This window comes from Lepidochelys kempii, chromosome 4 (assembly GCF_965140285.1).
Source record: "Lepidochelys kempii isolate rLepKem1 chromosome 4, rLepKem1.hap1, whole genome shotgun sequence".
In the NCBI taxonomy this organism is placed as follows: domain Eukaryota; kingdom Metazoa; phylum Chordata; order Testudines; family Cheloniidae; genus Lepidochelys; species Lepidochelys kempii.
In genome coordinates, this window is record NC_136383.1 from 121,855,855 (window position 1) to 121,875,749 (window position 19,895).

Sequence of the window (19,895 nt, forward strand, 5' to 3'; positions counted from 1 at the left end):
GTATCGCCTGCCTGCTCACCATAAGACGGTTCAATAGGACTGATTGCAGGACTAAAGAGAATGACCTGGTCAAGTCACTCCAAATTTAGTCCCTGCGCCCATGTCTGCCCAGGCACTCCCAGCCAACGTGGCCAGGAGCACCTCGGACATGACGATGACAGCTACCAGTTGTATTGTACCGTCTGCTGCCACAAGGCAAGGGGTTGCTGCTGCTGTGTAGCAATGCAGTACCACGTCTGCCAGCATCCAGGAGACATAGGGTGATGGTTACCTGAGCGGGCTCCATGCTTGCCGTGGTATGGCGTCTGCACAGGTAACTCAGGAAAAAAGGCGCAAAACGATTGTCTGCTCTTGCTTTCACGGAGGAAGGGAGGGAAGGGGGGCCTGACGATATGTACCCAGAACCACCCGCAACAATGTTTTAGCCCCATCAGGCATTGGGATCTCAACCCAGAATTCCAATGGGCAGCGGAGACTGCGGGAACTGTGGGATAGCTATCCACAGTGCAATGCTCCGGAAGTCGACTCTAGCCTCGGTACTGTGGAAGCGCTCCGCCGAGTTAATGCACTTAGAGCATTTTCTGTGGGGACACACACACTCGAATATATAAAACTGATTTCTAAAAAAACGACTTCTATAAATTAGACCTTATTCCGTAGTGTAGACATACCCTAAGGTGCCACTAGTACTCCTTTTCTTTTTGCAAATACAACTAACACGGCTGCTACTCTGAAATATGGGTCCATTTATACAGCCAAAAAAAAAAAAAAAGCAAAACCCAAAGCCAGTCTCAGAGCCCTAGTCAACTGACCTGTAGATGTCTGGGCTCTGGCTAAAGCCTAGGTTTCAGCAAACACGTACACTGCTATTTTTAGCCCCATAGTGTAAACCCAAGTCAGTTGACCTGTGCTCTGAGACTTGCTGCCACAGGTCTTTTTGTTGTTGTTGTGTTTGTTTTGTTGGCAAACTTGTACCAAGATCAACTGTAGAGATGTGAGGAAAGAAGGCAGAAATATAGGAAGTTAAGTGTGGGGGAGCGGGAAGTTACTAAAGGGAAGCAGGAGGAGCTGCCGAGACAGTGAGAAAAGAAAAGGTTTCTGAGGAAGAGCAGGAGGGGTTGTTCAGAGAGTTGGAGGAACCGCTGGGGGAGGACTTTTATGAGTCAGAGTTTGGCAGCCTCACTGGATTCTGTTGTGAACCATGTAAATATTCATTCAACAGGGACAACATTTGGATTAGGTTAAAGCAATTCTATCACAGTATGAACAGTGCTGAGAAATGCAGATTAAACCAGAGTTAAGGCTGAGGCAGAAAACAATAGAAGGAAGGAAGTGCACATTTAAAGAGGGGACATACTTGCAGAACCAGAACATTTCTATAGAAAGCAGTTTACTGGGACAGACATTTTGTGTGATGCCTTTGATATTACAACAACTCTGGGTGAATAAGAGATTTCTCCTCTCTTTCACCAGATTCTACAGAAAACTCCTAAGATTTTGTGACAGCATCTTGTCACCATGCGAATGCTGGATGTTTCTGGCCAAATTCTGAATTTGAATGCATTTGTTTCAATGGCAGCCTCATGCACAGAGGAAAGAATACAGTTTGGTAATGTGACTTCACCTTAGGATCAGAGAGGAAGCAAAAATGGGATGAATGGCTCAAGTCCTTTTAAAAACTCAAATATATTTGATGAGTGCGGGAAAAACACATTGGACAGCTATGAAACGTGTGCAAGTAGAATATATGTTAATGTGCTCCATGCTGTGAAACCTGCTCCCCTATGCAATTTCTGTGCTTTATGCTTAGCAGAGGTTAGAGAGGGACAAATATTCCCCTCCTGCACGCCACATAGGCTATGGAGCAACAGCAGAGTTGTTCTGCGGTCATTATTGCAAACTGACAGTACAACAGGACCCACAGACCCTGCATTCCTTTGCTAACATTTGAACAGAACTAGATGAAACCATAGTCAAAATGCCTACTCCTGATCTACACCAGAGCTTATATTATTGGTAGTACTGATGCAGCTACTCTTTTGTTTAAAAAATGAGAAAGGGGATTACCTACTGTACATCAACCCTTTGCCTGCTTTTTTGGGCTGGGGGGGATGGTGTGCTGCAGCCAATGCAGAGAGCTTCATATTAAGCTGTGAACTGCCTTGTTTTTCTTATTCTCTGTTGCAAGATTAATGTTCCCCCAATGTAGTTCATTTTGAGTGATTATTTGCATACATATCAGTGAAGTCCTTCAGTGAGATTCCTGTGATGGCTCCCAGAATCTGACTCACCACAATGACACTTAATTCTCCATGATCATCCTCAGTTAAGGTCTCAGAGCTTTTTTAACTAAAAAGTTTAACTCTTAGAACAGCCTCTTGCTGGCAAGTGTGACAGTGACAGGAATAGAACCCTGGAGTCCTGACCTCCATCCAAGAGTGTAAACGCTATTGTATTATCAGAGCTCAGCAAACATGGACAGAAATTGAAACAACCAATGTGTAGTTAGGGTGGGGTATTTTTAGAATACTATTCTATCTAGGCTATTATACCAAATTTTCATCATAGTATCTGAATACCTATGGCAGTGAGGCCAGGTTTGGTGGTATAGTGAAGCTATTTAAACATTTTGTGTAAAAAAAATTTTTTCTCTCAAAAATTAACATTTAAGTTGTTAGAATAGATGGTTCTGCTCATGAGGAAATTCTCATGCATTGTTCTGGAGTTCCTCTGAAATAATGAAATATTCAAGAAGAGTGTTGAATGGAGTGGTCAGGACTTAAGAAAAAGCCACTGTAGGATATAGGGTGGGTTGGAACTGAACCAGGCCAGAAGTTCCAGACTGTAGGAACAGAGGCAGTGCTGCAAGCAGCAGAACAGGACTGCAGATTATATTGATTTGGAGGTTTATGAAGCCAGTAGCAAACAGGGTCACAGGTAGGATCATGTCTCCTTATCTTGCTACCCAAGGTAACACACTTGCAATGATATAGAATTCAAATCCCACTGAATCATTTGGATTCTGATTAGATTTCTGTCAAGAGGGTCTTTGAACTGGATTAGCTTCAAACTGAACACTCCATTGAAATGAATAAGGGAAATTCATGTCTTGGGGCTTGGTCCTGTAGAATTATTCTACACAGTACCCCTCATTCTCTAATAACCTAGAAGGACCTTGTTTCCTTGTGCTCCCCATCTACTTGTCTGTATCCATTTGTCTCTTGTCTTTAAGTGTCAGCTTTTTGGGGCAGGGACCATCTTTTTGTTCTGCATCTGTACATTGCCTAGTACAATGGGGTACCGGTCAATGACTAGGGTCTTAGGAGCTAACCCAATATAAATAACAAAAATAAGGAACCATATCCACGATCAATAGCGGTTTGCAAGTCCACTCTTTTTTCTTTCACACACACTGAACCTGGTAATGAACCACGCATCTCAACAACTGAATCTCAAGATGCTGTGTGAGACAGTGATATCCTGACAGATTAATCCTGATGTTTAGACTAATTCCTCCAAAACTAATCTTCTGGGGAATAAATGCCAGGCATACGATTGTTGGGAGAATGTGAAAACCTTGCCAGAGTTCTGATGGGCATAAATCCAGACCACAGAGGGTATTGTATTACCTTTGAAGAGAACAAAAATCCTTTCAAAGGCTATACGGCTAGACTTGATTTAGACTTCCACTTTGTGCCTGAGTCCCTTCTTATTTAAAATCGCCCATGCTATGAGAAACCATTATAAGCCTATTCATAATTGCACACTCCCAGTTTGATTTTGGCAGGCCAAATACTATAGCTGGATTTTGTCAAGGATTAAACAAGCTGGTGTAGATATCAGCCTATCCAAACCCTCTCAGTCTGAAATGGAGCAATAACTTAACGTTTTCAAAGAAAGGAGCATGTTATGACAGGTGCTTACTGGTCTTTCACAAGGACCTTTTTATGTTTGTACTGGTGTCCGTCAGACTCTGAGAGAGATTGGTTTATTAAAGCCACAACTAACTGCTGCTATGCAGCAAACTCATAGCACAGCAAGTTGTGTAGCAATCAGTGATCCACAGTTCCCTTCTTCTCAAAGGAACTGTCCATCATAAACATTTCTGTTTGCGTTCTTTACTACTACTGCTGCACTGGGCGGGATAGGGTAAAATGGGACCCAGCTGCGGCTGCCCCTCTGATCCAGCACTCTTCAGACCCAGAACTCTGTTGGGGAGACCCCCTCTGGGATAACAGAAACCATATGATATACCACCTTCTCCCCTGCAATGCGGCCTTTTGGAAAGACACTGCTGGAAGCTGGCACAGCAGGTGAAGAAAGCAGTGCAAGCAGGGTCCAATGGACACTGGTGATAGCATCAGAGTGCTTTCTGCAGCATGAACTCAGAGCATTCTCTCACGCCTGTGCTGCTTGGCAGTTTACTCCAGTCCCTCCTGTCTCCTCCTCCAGTCCCCTTCTTTCCTTCCCCCTTTCTAGCTAATTCCCTCCTGACATAATCACACTGAAAGAATTTAAATAACCAAACCAACCAACATGACATTTGGAGCTTAGTCCTGGACTCATGAGCCCATTGAGTCATCGCACTGTTCATATTGCTTGTATGGTCTATCCATTTCTCCTACCTTGTATGTGTCTTGTCTAGTTAGAAGGTAAGATTTGGGGGCAGGGGCTGTCTCTTATTGTCCCTAGCACAATGAGGCTCTATTCTTGGTGGACCCCTAAGCTCTACTGTAATAATTATGATGAACAATGAAAAATAATTGATTACATCCACAGCTTCATAAATTGTACATTTAAAATATAATTTCTTATTTTTACCTTACAGGCCAGAACTTCCCTCCTTTCGTTGAGGATTTTGGCAAACTTTGGAGAACCAGGATGGTGACATCATAACTTAAGGCTGAAATCTGAGCTACAGCTCTCCAAATGCCCAGCTATGGGCAGAGGGGATGCTGTGTGGGGAAGGTGTTTGTCTAAAACTTAGCATTCTCTTCATATAATTTAGGGCAGTGATATGCAGACCTCACTGGTTCAGGAGCCAAATTGGCGATTCACATTATCCAAAAGAGTCACAGTTGTGCGACTTCATTCTTTCATTTACTATAGTACTATTCATATTTAAACAGTATGATAGGTGAAATATTTAGTTTATAATATATATTATTCTCACAGCACATATGTTAATAACTTAGTGCAAATTGATAACTTAATTGGGTAATAACATCCTGATTGGTTAATAATGTTAATATCATGTGTTGCAGGAGACACATTAAAGAGGCACTTGTGGTGCAGGTGCCTCAGTCTGAGTATCACTGATTTAGGGGCTATGAAATATGTAGTTCAGGTACCAATTGCAAGTTATGATGTCTCCATTCAAATACAGATAAGCAGAATGCAACTCAGGCTCTACTTTGCTGTGCTGCTGTTATTGCTGTTTTCTTTAAAATAAATCGTGTTAAAACTTGTTGTCAGTCAAAAATAATAATTAAAAACATCTTTCTTAAAAACATGCTAAATTTACATTGCTACTATAAAATCAAAATTTCTTGCTGCTGGTTTTTAGCATGTTGCTAACTTACACTTATTTTCTTTTCTCTTATTTAAACAAGGTGCATTTCTGCAAGACTTGTGCTATGTAACTTTCCTGTGTCCTATAGGCTGAGTGGTGGAGCAGTACAACTTTCATTTACCTGTGAGAAACTCAGTTTGACATGGAGGTACAAAAGTGCTTCTGAAAAGAGAATGGGGAATTCTGAAATTTATGCTGAGAAACAAAAACAGAAACTAATCTAGGGTGTGGTAGAAAGCCCAATTTTTCTTGGTCTGAGGATCACAAAGTGCTTTATTAGTATTAATGAATTAAATCTTACAGCATCCTAAGGTAGGTATTATCTTCATTTTTCAAATAGGAGATACGGAGACACACACAGAATAAGTGACTTGCCAAAGGTCACACAGGAAGTCTGAGGCAGAACTGAAAATAGAATCCAGGAGTCCTGACTTTCAGTCTTGTGCTTTAACCACATGACCATCCATAATCTAATTTTTAAAGCCACTATCCATACGAATACCAAATGACACACAGCATTTATATGAATGGGCAAGGGAGTAAGATGTTAGGTCAGAAGATAGACTGAACCACTGCAGTGGTGCCAAAGTTTGGTAACAATATGTACTGATGGAGAACAGGCTGAGTGAGCTGGCTGTGACAGTATAGATATGAAAAATTATGTTCCAAAATTCTCTCACTTTCCTAGACATTAAATATAAAAATTTAAAATGTAACCCTGAAATGGACACTGGGCCAGATCTTCAGCTGCTGTAAACCAGCACAGCTCCAGTGAATGAAGTCAATTCAGCTATGCTATATTACACCAGCTGAAGAGCTGCTGTTACTCAGCCACCTTCATTTTATTTCTTTTTCCTTGTGGTTTTCTGTCACAAGAATCCAGAGTTTATTTGTAAGAGATTAAACTTTTTCTTAATAAAAACAAGCATGTGCGCACACTAAAAAGTCACATTCTGTTAGCCTTGATTACACTAGGGAAATTTTGCAAATATTTCCTGCTGAAGCTAACAGGGGTGGTAGCAACAGAAGGGCTTGTGTAGACAGGAGGTTGTTATTTTAAGTACTGTGTCTTAAACACCAACACCAGCATCAGCCCCTGACCCATTTATACCAGGGCTTCCAAGATTGCTACTGGTGTTGGAGCTGAACTGGTGGGCAACAAAGGGAAATGTCTGCAAACTTTCCCTAATGTAGACAAGCCTACTGCAAGAGAGAAATGTGCCTGAGCACAGAATTAGAAGTCAGAAACTTCTGTTTGTATTCCAGCTCTAATACTAACTCTATGGCCTTGAGGGTACTGTCTGCCTCAGTTTTTCCTGCTGTAAAAAGGAGATAAAATAATTATCTTACAGGGATTTTATATTATCATTGGTTTTCATATGACCTGCATTACATTTGGCATCTATAACTCACGTGTTTGTACAGCTGACGTTGTATGGCAACCCTAATACCCTCAGTGAGTCATACATGAAAAATCGAAACATTTCCTTTTAGATAAGGATGTAACCTCAACATTTTTAACCAAGACCTTTATAAATTCTTTGCTGGATGTTGAAATGTTTGGCCAACGTTAACCTTAGATTGAAGCTACAGTCTCAAGCTTAAGGTAGGGCAGTTTACCCCGCCGTCTCAGGGGAGGAGCAGTTAACAGGCTGGGGCAATTTGTGGGGCTGTCCCGGCTTTGGGGGCCAGTTTGTGGATGTCTTGGGTTTGGCTGGTGAGTTAACAGGCTGGGGCAATTTGTGGGGCTGTCCCGGCTTTGGGGGCCAGTTTGTGGATGTCTTGGGTTTGGCTGGTGAGTTAACAGGCTGGGGCAATTTGTGGGGCGTCTCCTTTTTTTTGTTTGTTTTTTTTGGGGGGGGTTATCTGAATGAATCGGGGGCTCTAAAAAAGAGCTGCTGAGGGGGACTTGACACACTGCCAACTCGTCCCTCCGCAGAGTTCTCCTCTGAGGGCGTTTCCCTCCCCGGGGAGTGAGGCTGGGGGCCCAGTGGCACCCATGGAAGATGTTCCCTCAGCAGGACTCAGCCCCCTCCAGCCCAGCCGCCGCCGCCGCCGCCGCAGCCCGGAAGAGGAAGCGCCGCGGCCCTGTGGCGCGCTCTTCGGCTGAGCAGCCGCTGGTCCCTCTGCCCCGGGCGGCTCGCGGCGCCCCCTCGCTTCGCCGGCCGGCCTCGCGCGGGGAGGAAGCGGCGGGTAGGAGCGCGCCGGGGCGGGACGGAGGGACTGGGACAGGGGAGGGCTCTGTGCCGGGTGGGTGGGGCGCGCGCGCGGGGCGGATCCGGGCTGGGCACAGCGAGCAGGCTGTGGGGCTGCCTCGGATGGGGCGGGGGGCCGTTTGCCGAGGGTGTGTCCCGGACGTGGGGGTGGCTACCGCTCACACCTGGGGTCGGGGACAGTGACGAGTACCGCAGCCTCCAGCAGCCCAAGCCAGAATAACTTCCCCGTAAGTGATGCTTCGGGCTCTGCGTCCCCCTCCCCTCGCCCCCCCGGACCCCCTGCTCCCTTCCCTCCTGTGTCTCTTTTCACTCTGACAGGTTTCAGAGGAGCAGCCGTGTTAGTCTGTGTGCGCAAAAAGAAAAGGAGGACTTGTGGCACCTTAGAGACTAACCCATTTATTTGAGCCTGTATGGGCTGGCTAGCATCTATGCGCAAATAAGTGGGTTAGTCTCTAAGGTGCCACAAGTCCTCCTTTTCTTTTCACTCTGGGGCTCAGAGGAGGTTAAGTAGTTTGTGAAACTGGCCCCGCTGCTCTTCCTCTCTCCAGAATCAAACCCAGTCTCTTAATGAGTCCCAAAAGCCTTCTCCAGACTGGCAGGCAAATCCTGAGGTGGGAAATATGGGGTTTCCTCCTCCAGCAGAAGCCCAGCAAGGCACTGAGGTGTGAGATTGAGGCTGGCCGCTAACAAATGACTGAGGCCCTAGGTGTGAGTGATGGACCGGGTCAGCTTCCAAGTCAGTTCTTTGACTGGACCCGGGAGGCTGGCGTCCCTGGCAGGGGACTGAATAGGTGTAATGAGGGCTGGAAAGGGAAGGAGGAAGCAAGCAACAAAGAGGGGAAGACAGAGGGGATTTGTGAGGAAACTCAAAGAGGGAGAGGTTCAGGTGGGCTGCACACAAATTGGTTCCAGTAAGTGCAGAGATTTCTGTCACAGTTCTTGAGGGAATTGCACCTCGGACCCCTTCATGGGGGAGGCCTCTGAGATCTGAGACCTCTAGCCATCACCTTTCTTGGGGCAGCATCCCACCATCTGTTCCCTCCAGACAGGGGACTCAAGCTGCAGTTCCTCCTGCTTCACTGTGATTCTCTCAGCAGGTCTGACTTCAGTTCAGCACCCCCACTTCAGACAAGAACAGTGACCAGCCTACTCTCATAAAGTGAAGTAGTGTTTATTTAGAACAAAGGCTTTATAGAGGAAGCATATTTTAAAGAAAAGAAAAAGTTTATAGGCATGCCTAGCTTATCGGGTGTCACCCATCTTCCCCATGAAGACCCTGGCAAGTTCCAAAGTACTTCTAGTCCTGCACAGGATCTGTACCTCTTGGTCACACAGTCTCATGTCCATTTGTGGATCAAGGGTGACTGACCTCTCTCCCGGGTCAGAGTTGTTTCTTTATACAGTTTTCAGTTCTTTGTTTGCCAGGCTTCTTGAACCATTATATGCTCTTTCCTCAGGGGGTAAAACTTCCACAGACTTCTTACCTGCATGAGAGATTTGCATTAATTACCCCCAGTGCTGTAACTAGGCATAGTGGCGCCGGGGGCGAGCAAGTATATTTGCATCCTCTACCATTTTTTTTTCATTTTTCCACCCAGAGGTGACACATGTATGTATGGGGGGGGGGGAAATGCAGGGTTATGTGCCCTTCGCCCCCAGATTTTTTGGTTGCTTCGCCCCTTCCCCCCCCCCTCAACCCAGACATGCTGGGTGGTCTGCTGAGGTGAGTCAGAGGGTGGAGGTGGTGTCCCTTCCCCCCCGACCAAGCCCTCAGCATGCCTCTATTTCTGCCCCATTATTTCGCTCCTGCAGTTTGGCTGCCCTGGTTATGGCTCTGATTACCCCTCAGTGATTTGAGTTCCTGCATAGAGCCAGAAATGCAATCACTAGCTAGCCCATAAAGATACATATAACATTTATAAAAAGCTGATACAATTGTCTTTGACTATTCCATGTGTTCATATTATCTGTCACATCTCCGCATAACAGTCTTTGAATGTTCCTTGCTTCTAGAGCATTGCATCCATCACTATTTCCTTGAACTAAAATATCCTCTACTATAGAATGGCCATTGCAGGAAGCAAGGTGGGCTGCCATGGCAGAGATGCAGTGTTGCTTGTATTGAATGAAAAAGGCCAGTATGTTTATGTATTATAAAGTGCAGTTTGGCTTGCTTGTGGAGAAGAAGGTGAAGGCTTGAACAACAACCTCTCCTGACCACTAACCAGAGAAGAATGAGAATGAAAAATTCCTGGCCCAAGTTTCAAGGCCTAAACTAATGCTCACAGTTGACTTCAACTACCCGGCTATCTTTTAGGTAAACAAATAATCAGGGCTCCTGATTTTTGTCTTTATGTGATAAACATCCCTGTTTTAAAAAAAACCCTGAAACTGGCATTTATCCAATAAACACCAGTAATGGTTACTTGTATCTAAGGGCTTGTCTTTGGGGAGTAGTATGTGGACTGCTGGGGTGTGATTTCTAAAGTGCACTAATGTGGCACATTAATTGGTCCATGATAACACTGCCGGTGTTCCCTAAAGTGTAGTAGTATTTGAAACAATGCTACATTAAAGTGCACTAGAGAACATTACAAAAAGATTACTCATTACAATATATATATTACTTGTTACAATATATTCAAAGAGCCATAAATCCTATGATTTTTTGTTCATCTACACAAAACTCAAAAGTTGCGAATAAAAAACCTGGGAAAACAGAGCCCCTACAAATAATGCTAAAAGTTTATAATTAGAGTGACTTGCAATTTTTTTAAAAAAGTGTCATATACTCTTATACATAAAGAAATAAACTGTTACATGTAGCAATAGGTTCAGCTGCATTATGGCAACAATTGTTGTTACAATAAATGGATTGTAAGTGTCCTCTTTTGTTTACCTGAGAATGTTAGTTCTTTAATTTAGCTGCAATAATCAATAACACAGTACTAAAGAATTGTAGAGAAAATATCTATCTGTGAACACAAATAGTTTTAAAATCTCCAGTGAGTGTTACTTGGTTTAGCACAATTTTATATCTCCAGTGGTTTGTACCTGGAATACAGATTATCTCCTTAATATAAAATTTATGCCAGACATTATTCAGTGGGTCCGATCCTAAGCAATGGAAGTCAATCGTAGTTTGGCTATTAACTGAAGGAGGATAAAGAGGTAGTTTTTCCCATTTTTACTGCTTGATTCAGTAAACACAGAATCTGAATTTAAATTTTTTTTTTTTTTTTTTTGGGGTTGTCGGGACCTTGGGAGGGAAGATTGTTATGTGAGTGTAGAGAAATTGTGCTGCAGTGTTTTGACAACACCATGGATAAAAATAGATTTTTTTTAAAGGATATCTTAATTTAACAATTTTTCTTATTTAAATTAAATACATTTTTCCTTTTAAAAATGAACCTGTTTTAAAATTAAATTTGAAATTGTGGCAGCCTATGGTAAGGCCTAAACATACTATAATCCATTAAACTCACTAAAATAAAAATAATAAAATGCTACATCAATGAGGCCTCCTAAAATTTTAAAGATGTTAAAAGGGGCTGCATTTTTAACTATGTACAGAATCAAGGGGAATATCTTTAAATTTACAGGATAAGAGGAAGCCTATTTAATTTTTGAGGTCAACTCAGGCTTTATAAATGTGTCACAATGTCATTAACTGTATTAAGTGTATATGTTATTTTCAGCCTTTACAATTGAATGATGGTATTTGCATTTTCACAAATGTGAGTACTTTCCATTTCTGTTGTGCAGAAAAGCTTCTGCCTTAATTGTGTTTGATTTCAATTTAGCTAGCAGAGAGAATATTTTCTTCATTTGGATCAGTTTAGGCAAAGTTGAAAACCCTGATTGGGAATTGAAAAAGCTGGAATGCTTGTTTTCCTCTTCTAACCTCTGAAGAAAAACCAGGTGCGAGAGGATGAGATCTATTCATTCTAATATCTTGAAAGACATGCGGTCAGATATTCAAAGGTATCCAGGTGTCTAAAGATGCCAGTAGGCACCTAGTGCTTTGGTACTCTTGAAATCCTACTTGGGACCATCTGCATCTTTATGCATCTAAATACCTTTTAAAAATCTGGTCCATAGTTACCAGAAACAATCCGTCAATTCACTAACATCAGTTAATACTATCTTTATTTAATAAATAATTTAAATGCAAAACATGTTATGATACATTTTAATTATTTTATATTCAGCACGTTTAAGGTAGTGTAATTTAACTAAGAAAGACAATTTTGAAATGTTGTTGTACATTTTTATTGATTCCCAATTTTCATCCAAATGCAGCTTGACACAAATCCCAAATAAAAAATTATTATCTAGTAAATAAGAAATGCATTAGTCACCATTTTCTAATATTAAAATATTAAAAATCTGAATAAATGTAAACATTAAGAATATGAATAAATGTAAGCAAAACTATGTAATTGCTTAAATGAATGTATATAGATGTACGATATTTTCCTCATTACCAAAAAGAAGTGCCAAATTTAGTGTAAAGACTATATTTGTTTGCAAATCAACATAATTAAATGGTTATACCAACTAATGAGAAAAACTTACTTTAGGGAAATAACTAAAGTACAAATACAAAACAAGTTTAAAAACAATTATTTAAATTGATGTTTCATGCTTGCTGATTTAAAACGCTTTAATTTAAAACACTCCACCTTGTTTGACAAACTGCTAACTTTTTGTATTATATCGCAGACAGACATATAGACAGACTGTAAATTCTTTAGGACATGGAGGGTCTTCTGTGTTTTTATAGTACCAAGCATAATGGGGCCCCAACCCTGGCTGGGGTCTTTAGGTGCTCCCAGAATACAAATAATAAAAATATTTTGCTGATAGTTATGCTAGCAGTACAAGAAATTAAAATAAGATCCTTGAAAAGTGTCAGTTGCCTTACAGTTATGCCCCTCCTATGGTTTTGTATAGATTTAAAGACATACTAGTAATTTCAAATTGAACTTTGTTTTACAGTGTTTCTTGAGCTGCCATTGCTGAGCATAACACCCTCCCTGAAGTGATCAGTGAGTCATGCTGTTGTAGGTGTTTATACAGCACTAATCACTGTGGTATCTACTGTAGACATAAATGCTGTTAGATACCTGCCTGAGGAGACATTTCCATTCCATGGTTATACTTTAATGCTGGATTGAAAACATTTTTACAAAACAAGTCCAGAAAAATTGTTTGTATTTAAACATGAAAGAGGTATAGTTAGTGACACTATGACTTAGCACCTTTTATCCTGTTAAGACACAGATTCATTTATCTGGGACTGATTGTACCGAATGCTTGAAGTTTTTCTTTGAACAGTGGTTCTTGCCATCATGTCCCACTTTTACCAGAACAAATGAGCTGCGTGACTAAGGACCAGAAATTGTGAGGCCGGGGGCCTGTTCTGTTTTACAAAACAGCCCCCTCCCTAGTGAACCAGGATTCTAAACTAGCAATTGCTATATGGTTGCACTGGGGGAAATGGAGTAAGAATGAGTCAGCAAGTTCTTCCCCTTTGGGTGAAATAACGTCAGTGCCTGAAATGCTTCAGAGTGAGTGCTGTTATTCTGTTTCAGAAGTGCAACGCCTGACAACATGGCCACAGAAACGGGGGAAAGTAGCTGCCCCACCAAGGGCAAGTCAGAGGCTGAAGATAGCTCTGGTCGGGTGATCACCATTGTCTTCCTGGCACTCCTTATAGACCTGCTGGGATTCACTCTCATTTTGCCACTCCTTCCTTCAATCCTTGAGTATTACAGCAAGAATGATGTAAGTAAGAACTAAACTCTACCTGCTGAAAATACAATCTGGACACAAGGTGATCTCAAAAAAGGGGATACAGAGGGAGGGGGGATGTGTGGGGTTCCCGTTCCCCTGACATAGCTCAAAAGCTACATGCAGAATAAACCCCACCCGCAAATCTGGGGTGTATTTAGATTGTTCTTATGGATTTGATTGGTTTGTTTTGCTCTGCTCAGTAAGACTTTCTCACCTTTGCCACTGAGTCAGGTGTCTATGTTTGGGGAAATCCAGAGATTACTGAGTGGCTACTTCTTGTAATTGTCCTGAATTTGCCCTCCGCCTTGCTGTTCTTTTACTAACATGTGGCTGTGGCTGCCTGGTCTCCAGTGATGAGTAGTCAGATCTAACGCTGGGCTTCCTGCTGCTGTGTGGCTCAGCCAGCTGAGTGAATCTCCATGAGGCGTGAAGCCCATCTCTTGGTAACAAAGTCTGCAGTCTCTACCCTGTCTCTCTTGGCTGTGTGAGTGAGGGGGCCAGAACTGTCTCTCAAGCTCTGTAGGGTAGAAGGAGCTTTACTTTGGCTTCTTAATCCAGCCTTAAGTGTCCTTTACAGCACAAACCCATCGAGGTGTGGTGCTGTGCATCCATTGTTCCTCCTCCGTCTCTTGCGACCTGTCTGGCTGACTTGCCATTTCTCTCTCGGCTATACTCTCCTCTCTTCCCCAATGTTCAAATCTATTTACATGACTACTCGATTACCAGTGCCAGCAACTAGGTTGTAATGGAAAATATTGAATTCTTTGTTGGCAGTAGGTTTTATGGGTAAGTAGATGCCTCTGATTAAAGCAATACACAGAGCTAGCTCTTCTGGTGATCTTTTTTTTGAGATAGTCCCCCCACCTCATTCTGTCATTGCCTTAAGCCCTCTTACTCTATCTCCACCATTCTAATTCCCTTTCCTGTGGCTGCCCTCTTACCCTGCGCTGTTTGGGTGGAGATGGGACATGTGCTCCTGGTCCCCAAGCACTCACACACTTATGATCAGCAGGAGGGAGAAGTCCCCACTACTGGGTCTTCTTCAGAGCAGATTAGCAGAAAGCACATTGATGGAGCAATGAGCATCTGGATACAGCTAGCAAAATGCCAGTCAGCATGCTGCTGAGGTAGCACTGAACACCATGATTCCATGTCAAATTTGGTACTGTTTGTGTAAACTGGGGACCCTCTTGAAGCTTTGCTTCCCCCCACCCTCACTCCGAAGGAAGGATTCATGAACCCCCAAAGCCATCTATGGCTAGACAGTCTGTACCTGTCAAAAACCAACGCCTTGATCGACAGAGTCATGAAGAAACATGTCACAGGTTCACAGGATCTGTGCTACACCCCAGCTTTTAAACAGTCTCTTGGAAGAACTCCTTCAGCATGGCTGACCCCAGGGAGTCCCACTTTTCCTTCAGGGGAGGTCCTGCAGTCTTACTGCCTCCTAGACTGTAGTCTCTGGCCTACAGCACTCCTGCTTTATACTGAGCTCTGCCCAGTAAGTGCAATTGAAATAGACTTGTACGCTCTTCAGGGTCTAATACACCCTTGCAAGTATTTGCAGTGACACCTAAGCAACATTTTCAAAACAGGATAAGCGTTATTAGTCAACTGGAACACAGCACTGGAATTCCTTAGGTTATCATGGAGAAATAAAGGTTAAAGCATAGTCCATTCTGATCAAGCCAGAGCAATTCACCAGGCCAAACTGTAGTGAACTTCATTTTCCAGCTCACTCTCTCTAATTTCCTCACTCAGTCCCAGTGGAGAGCCCACCTCCTTCAGAACCAGAAGCCCACACTTATTCTCTGTCTCTGTCCTTTGTTCTCAAGGTCAGGTCTCTGCTCAGCTTCTCTGCTGAGAATGTCAATTCATGAGTCATTGGCGCTTTACTCCTGTGGGGAATTCTGCACCAAAAAAATTCTGTGCACAATATTTTAAAATTCTGCAAAATTCTGCGTATTTTATTTGTCAAAATAACACATTATAATCATGCCAGTTTCAATTATTTTGGTAATTTATTTCAAACTACCTGTCAACAAGTATGTCTGTAACAATACAGACAACAAAAAAAGATTCAGGAAATGTTTTTTGACAAATAGATTATTTACTAGGCATATTTTATTCATATAGAACTTTGAGTAATAATTCATTTAAACTACAATATAGAAACATATTTCCCACATCCCTCAGAAGCAGTACAAAGGCCTGGGAGAGCCAGGGGTAATGCAGGAGCTAAGGAAAGGGGAAATAATTGCTGCGAAGGCACCTGGGATTGAACCTGGAAGGTTGTTGGGTGTGGATGGGAGAAGTACGAAACAGTTTTTTTTTTGGGCGGGGGGGGGGGGGGGGGATTGTTAGGGAGTTGGGGAATCTTCCCCATGCAGACTGTGGCTGACTCCTAGCCTCTCCCAATCAGTCAGGCACATCTGCTCCTTTCCCCATATGTCCGTGTCCTTACACTCCCACTCAGCCACCCCTTGTCCCCTATCCCCATGTATCCCTGCACCCCCACTCAGCCACCCCTCCTCCTCCTGCCCCCATGTGTTCCTGCTCCCCCTTCTCTCCATCCCCATGTGTCCCTGCACCCTCACTCAGCCCCCTCTCCGCCATGTGTCTCTTCACTCCCATTCAGCTATCCCTCCCCCATCCCCATGTATCCCTGTACCCCTACTCAGCCACCCCCTTCCCTGTCCCCATGTGTTTCTGAACCCCCCCATGCACCCCCATCCCCATGTGTCCCTGAAGCACCTTTCAGCCACCCCACCCTCCATTCCTACGTGTCTCTGCACCGCCACTGAACAACACCCATCCCCATGTGGCCATGCACACCCACTCCCTTTCAGTCCCCACTCCAGTCTATCTAGCCCTTCTGAACCCCAGTGTATGTGACCCCGCAGCAGCCCCGTGTGTCCTGCTCTCTCTGTCCTCTCCACATCCAGTGCTCTCTCACCTGGCCCCATGGGCAGGGTGCTGTCAGGAACACAGTCTCTGCTCTCTCCCTATCAGATGCTGACTGCTATGGCTGGGGAGCAGTGAGCCATCTGCCTCTGTTCTGGCACCACAGCAGCCCCTGGTAGCCAAAAGGTGTAACTGCAGGTCTTCTTCAGCAGAACGTATTTTCTGAGGAGAAAAAAAAGTCTGGGGGACACATGAATTCTGCGCATGTGCAGTGGCATAGAATTCCCCCGGGAGTAGAGCTTGCATTGTCTCTCTGGACCCCCTGTTGATCTGGGTCAGTTTCAGTCAGTTTCTTAACAACTCTGTTCTGTTCACCCAGACAGCAAGGTGACGCGCAGACCCATGTCTCTTAATCTTCCCTGAGAACAAACTTAATCCCTTTTCCCTCTATTGGGCAGCAAAGCAAATTATGGGAGAAAACGGAGGCACACAAAGCCTCATAAAAATATTACAAAAAGTTCCTACTTTGTCGCAACATGTTCCTCACTCAAGTAAAATATGAGGAATTTGGGCTGGGCTGGTGGCCTAGTGCTTTGAATAGTGAAGTGTAAACCTTGGGTCTCCTTCCTACTCCCAGTCTATTGGTCCCTGAGTCTAGGAGGTGGGAAGGAGACACAGAGCCTGTTCTGTTGTTCATCAGCATCCCTCCCGGTTAACTGAGTCTCTTTAATGAGGGGCTGTGAAGCTGTTCATAGCCCCTTTCTCTTTGGTAGGAGGCTGGTGATGGAGACACATGGTTTCTAGGGTGGGTGTACAATGTGGAAGATAAACAGGGAGAGTCTCAGGACTCTAACAGGAATGTAGAAGACCTGGCCGGGATGAGATATGAGTTTGTAACTCAAATTGCGGCTTTATTATGTATAAAATCCAGGCTTAGCAAGTGTAAGAGTTAGTGCCTAGCTCAGTAGCATTTATTCACCATCTTCTGCTCTGTGTTCCAGTCATATGTTTCCATAGGGCATGATGGGGCAAATTCTACCCCTGCTGTATGGTTGCCAAGGACTCTACCTGGAGTGGAACCAGCCTGGCTCTGCTGTGTAGGGAGGGACTGGATGCTAGGAGCCAGCACATGGGCTTTGCATCCCATTCATGCTTCAGAACCCTGCATTGGTCTATGGGAGTCTGTCTGTGCCACCGTGGAAGAGATTTTGAGAGAGAGAGGAAAGGTCAAGGGCAGAGTAAATATATCTGTGACTACACTGATCCATCAGGCATATACCCCATACATACACCTGGGGAAGGAAGTTGTCTCAAGTGGCATTTCAGAGACAAAGCAATGCTACATTTTTGCAAATAAAGTCAAAGCCTGCAAGAGAGAGTTTGTTCCCTAAGAACCATTAACTGTATGACTTATGACTCTCTTTTGTAGGATGGTTTCTATCTATCACTTCAGCATGGTGTGGACTGGTTTGCTGCAGTGGTTGGGGTACCTCTGGAGAGGAAGTACAACACTGTCTTGTTTGGAGGTATGAATGAACCTGCAATCTAGTGTCGTTTTCCGGCTCTCTTCTATGGTAATATTTTTATTTGTAAACATATGTCACCATTATTAAATTTGGACTTAGATACCACAGTAAAAGATGCCCTAGAAGTACCCAAGAGAAGCAGATTATAAATATTTGGTAAATGATACTGCTTATATGGAACTGATAGCTCTGACTAGTCAGGCAAGCAGTTCAACCTATTCCTCAGTCATGCTTCCTAGGCCAGGCCTGCTGTGCTTTACTACTTTAGCACTGAGTTTCCCAGGAATGGAGACAAATCAGCAGGGGGTGTTGAGTGACTAGAGGCTCACCATTTATACCTCAGCCAGCAGCCACACTCCAGTGTCTATGGAAGGGACGTGGCAGCTGTTCTGCAGAGTGCAGTACTCTTTGTTGCCACCAAGGCACTTCTGTTGTGACTGGTTTCAGAGTATCAGCTGTGTTAGTCTGTATTTGCAAAAAAAAAAAAGGAGTACTTGTGGCACCTTAGAGACTAACCAATTTATTTGAGCATAAGCTTTCGTGAGCTACAGCTCACTTCATTGGATGTATACTCCGATGAATGCATCCGATGAATTGAGCTGTAGCTCACGAAAGCTTTATGCTCAAATAAATTGGTTAGTCTCTAAGGTGCCACAAGGACTCCTTTTCTGTTGTGACTGAGTCTTCTCCAGCTCCTCCATAAGTCATTGCAGGCAGCAAAGCAGTGAATCAAGGACTCTGAAAGGCTAATTCAGATTTGTTAATAGTGAGCAAGGGAAGGCAAGAGGCCTGTGTGTTGGGCCAGATGTGTAAACAACCAAGTTTACATTCTTGGCATAGGCTATGATGTTGTGGTTTAAGCTGCACCATCTGCATTACGGTACCCTTCACTAATGCTTCACACTTCATACATCCAAGAGACACGAGTGAACATTTCAGGATTCTGGCTGAGAAGGGGGAGCAACTGTTTTCCCCTGCCTTCTTCCTCCCTTCCCTGTATGAGACAGAGGTAGTGAGGAAGGGGCACACTTGTAGGCACAGCAATCATTTTGGGCACCAGCTGCCACAGCTGATGTTGGCAGCCATCTGTGGAGACCACTGCTTATCATAGCAAATGTAATCATCTCCTTATTGCTTCGTACTTCCATCCTGCACCTGCCTCGTACCCACCTGTTGTCTCTTGTCTCATACTTGGATTGTAAATCTCTTCAGGATAGGAACCAACTGTTTGAAATATGTTTGTACAGTGCTTAGCATAATGGAATTGAAGCTCATAGTTGCTCCTTCAATGCAAGTAATAATAATTAATAATTAATGTCCATCCAAATGAGAATTAACCTTGCTGCCTTCATTTGTGAGCTAAAGCTGTAAGTAGGTGTATGGCTTTTGTTTTGTTTTGTTTTTTTGTTTCATTTTTTTACTTTTTTGTTGTTGAGCAACCACAAAGAAATTATTCTCCCCCAGATACCCAAATACTTGATGTGAAATCCTGACTCCTTTAAAGTCAAGGGGAGTTTTACAGTTTTACTATTCAGTGGTACAAAATTTAACCCATGGTCTCTGTGCATTTTCAGCCTTGATAGGTTCTCTAAGTAAGACATATAAGCCAGCTCTCTCCTTTAAAGAAAAAAGCTATAACAACAAAGCATTTTCTTGGCAGTCTGTCACAAAGGTATTACAAATTAATGAGGGCACTGAGTTAGAGATGGCAAGAGAAGAGAGGAACCGAAGATCACAGGGACAGAATGTAGGTTTCAAGGAATCTCCTCAGATATGTAGACTCACTGCCATTTATGTGAGGGAGTCACATATCCCCGATATGTCTCACTGCTGCCTTTGATACCAAGGGCAGAAAAGATAAGCTAATTAAATGTGACA

General features: G+C 43.4%; 1 protein-coding gene across 14 annotated transcripts in view; it reads left to right on the plus strand.

The window, feature by feature from the left end:
- The first annotated feature begins 7,153 nt into the window (after positions 1 to 7,153).
- SLC75A1 (solute carrier family 75 member 1) overlaps positions 7,154 to 19,895 on the plus strand; it is a 39,813-nt gene continuing 27,071 nt past the window's right edge. For 3 of the 14 annotated variants that reach the window (XR_012158740.2, XM_073342697.2, XM_073342699.2), the window contains exons 1-3: positions 8,258 to 10,105; positions 13,386 to 13,578; positions 17,921 to 18,017. Coding sequence is in view for 13 of the 14 variants with exons in the window: in XM_073342697.2 (XP_073198798.2) it covers positions 13,405 to 13,578; positions 17,921 to 18,017 (271 nt within the window). In the remaining variant the exon portion in view is untranslated. Of the gene's footprint in view, positions 7,179 to 7,313; positions 7,368 to 7,664; positions 7,766 to 7,864; positions 8,016 to 8,257; positions 10,106 to 13,385; positions 13,579 to 17,920; positions 18,018 to 19,895 lie in introns of those variants that run through there. The other 11 variants (XM_073342691.2, XM_073342688.2, XM_073342686.2 and 8 more) reach the window with 11 other exon arrangements.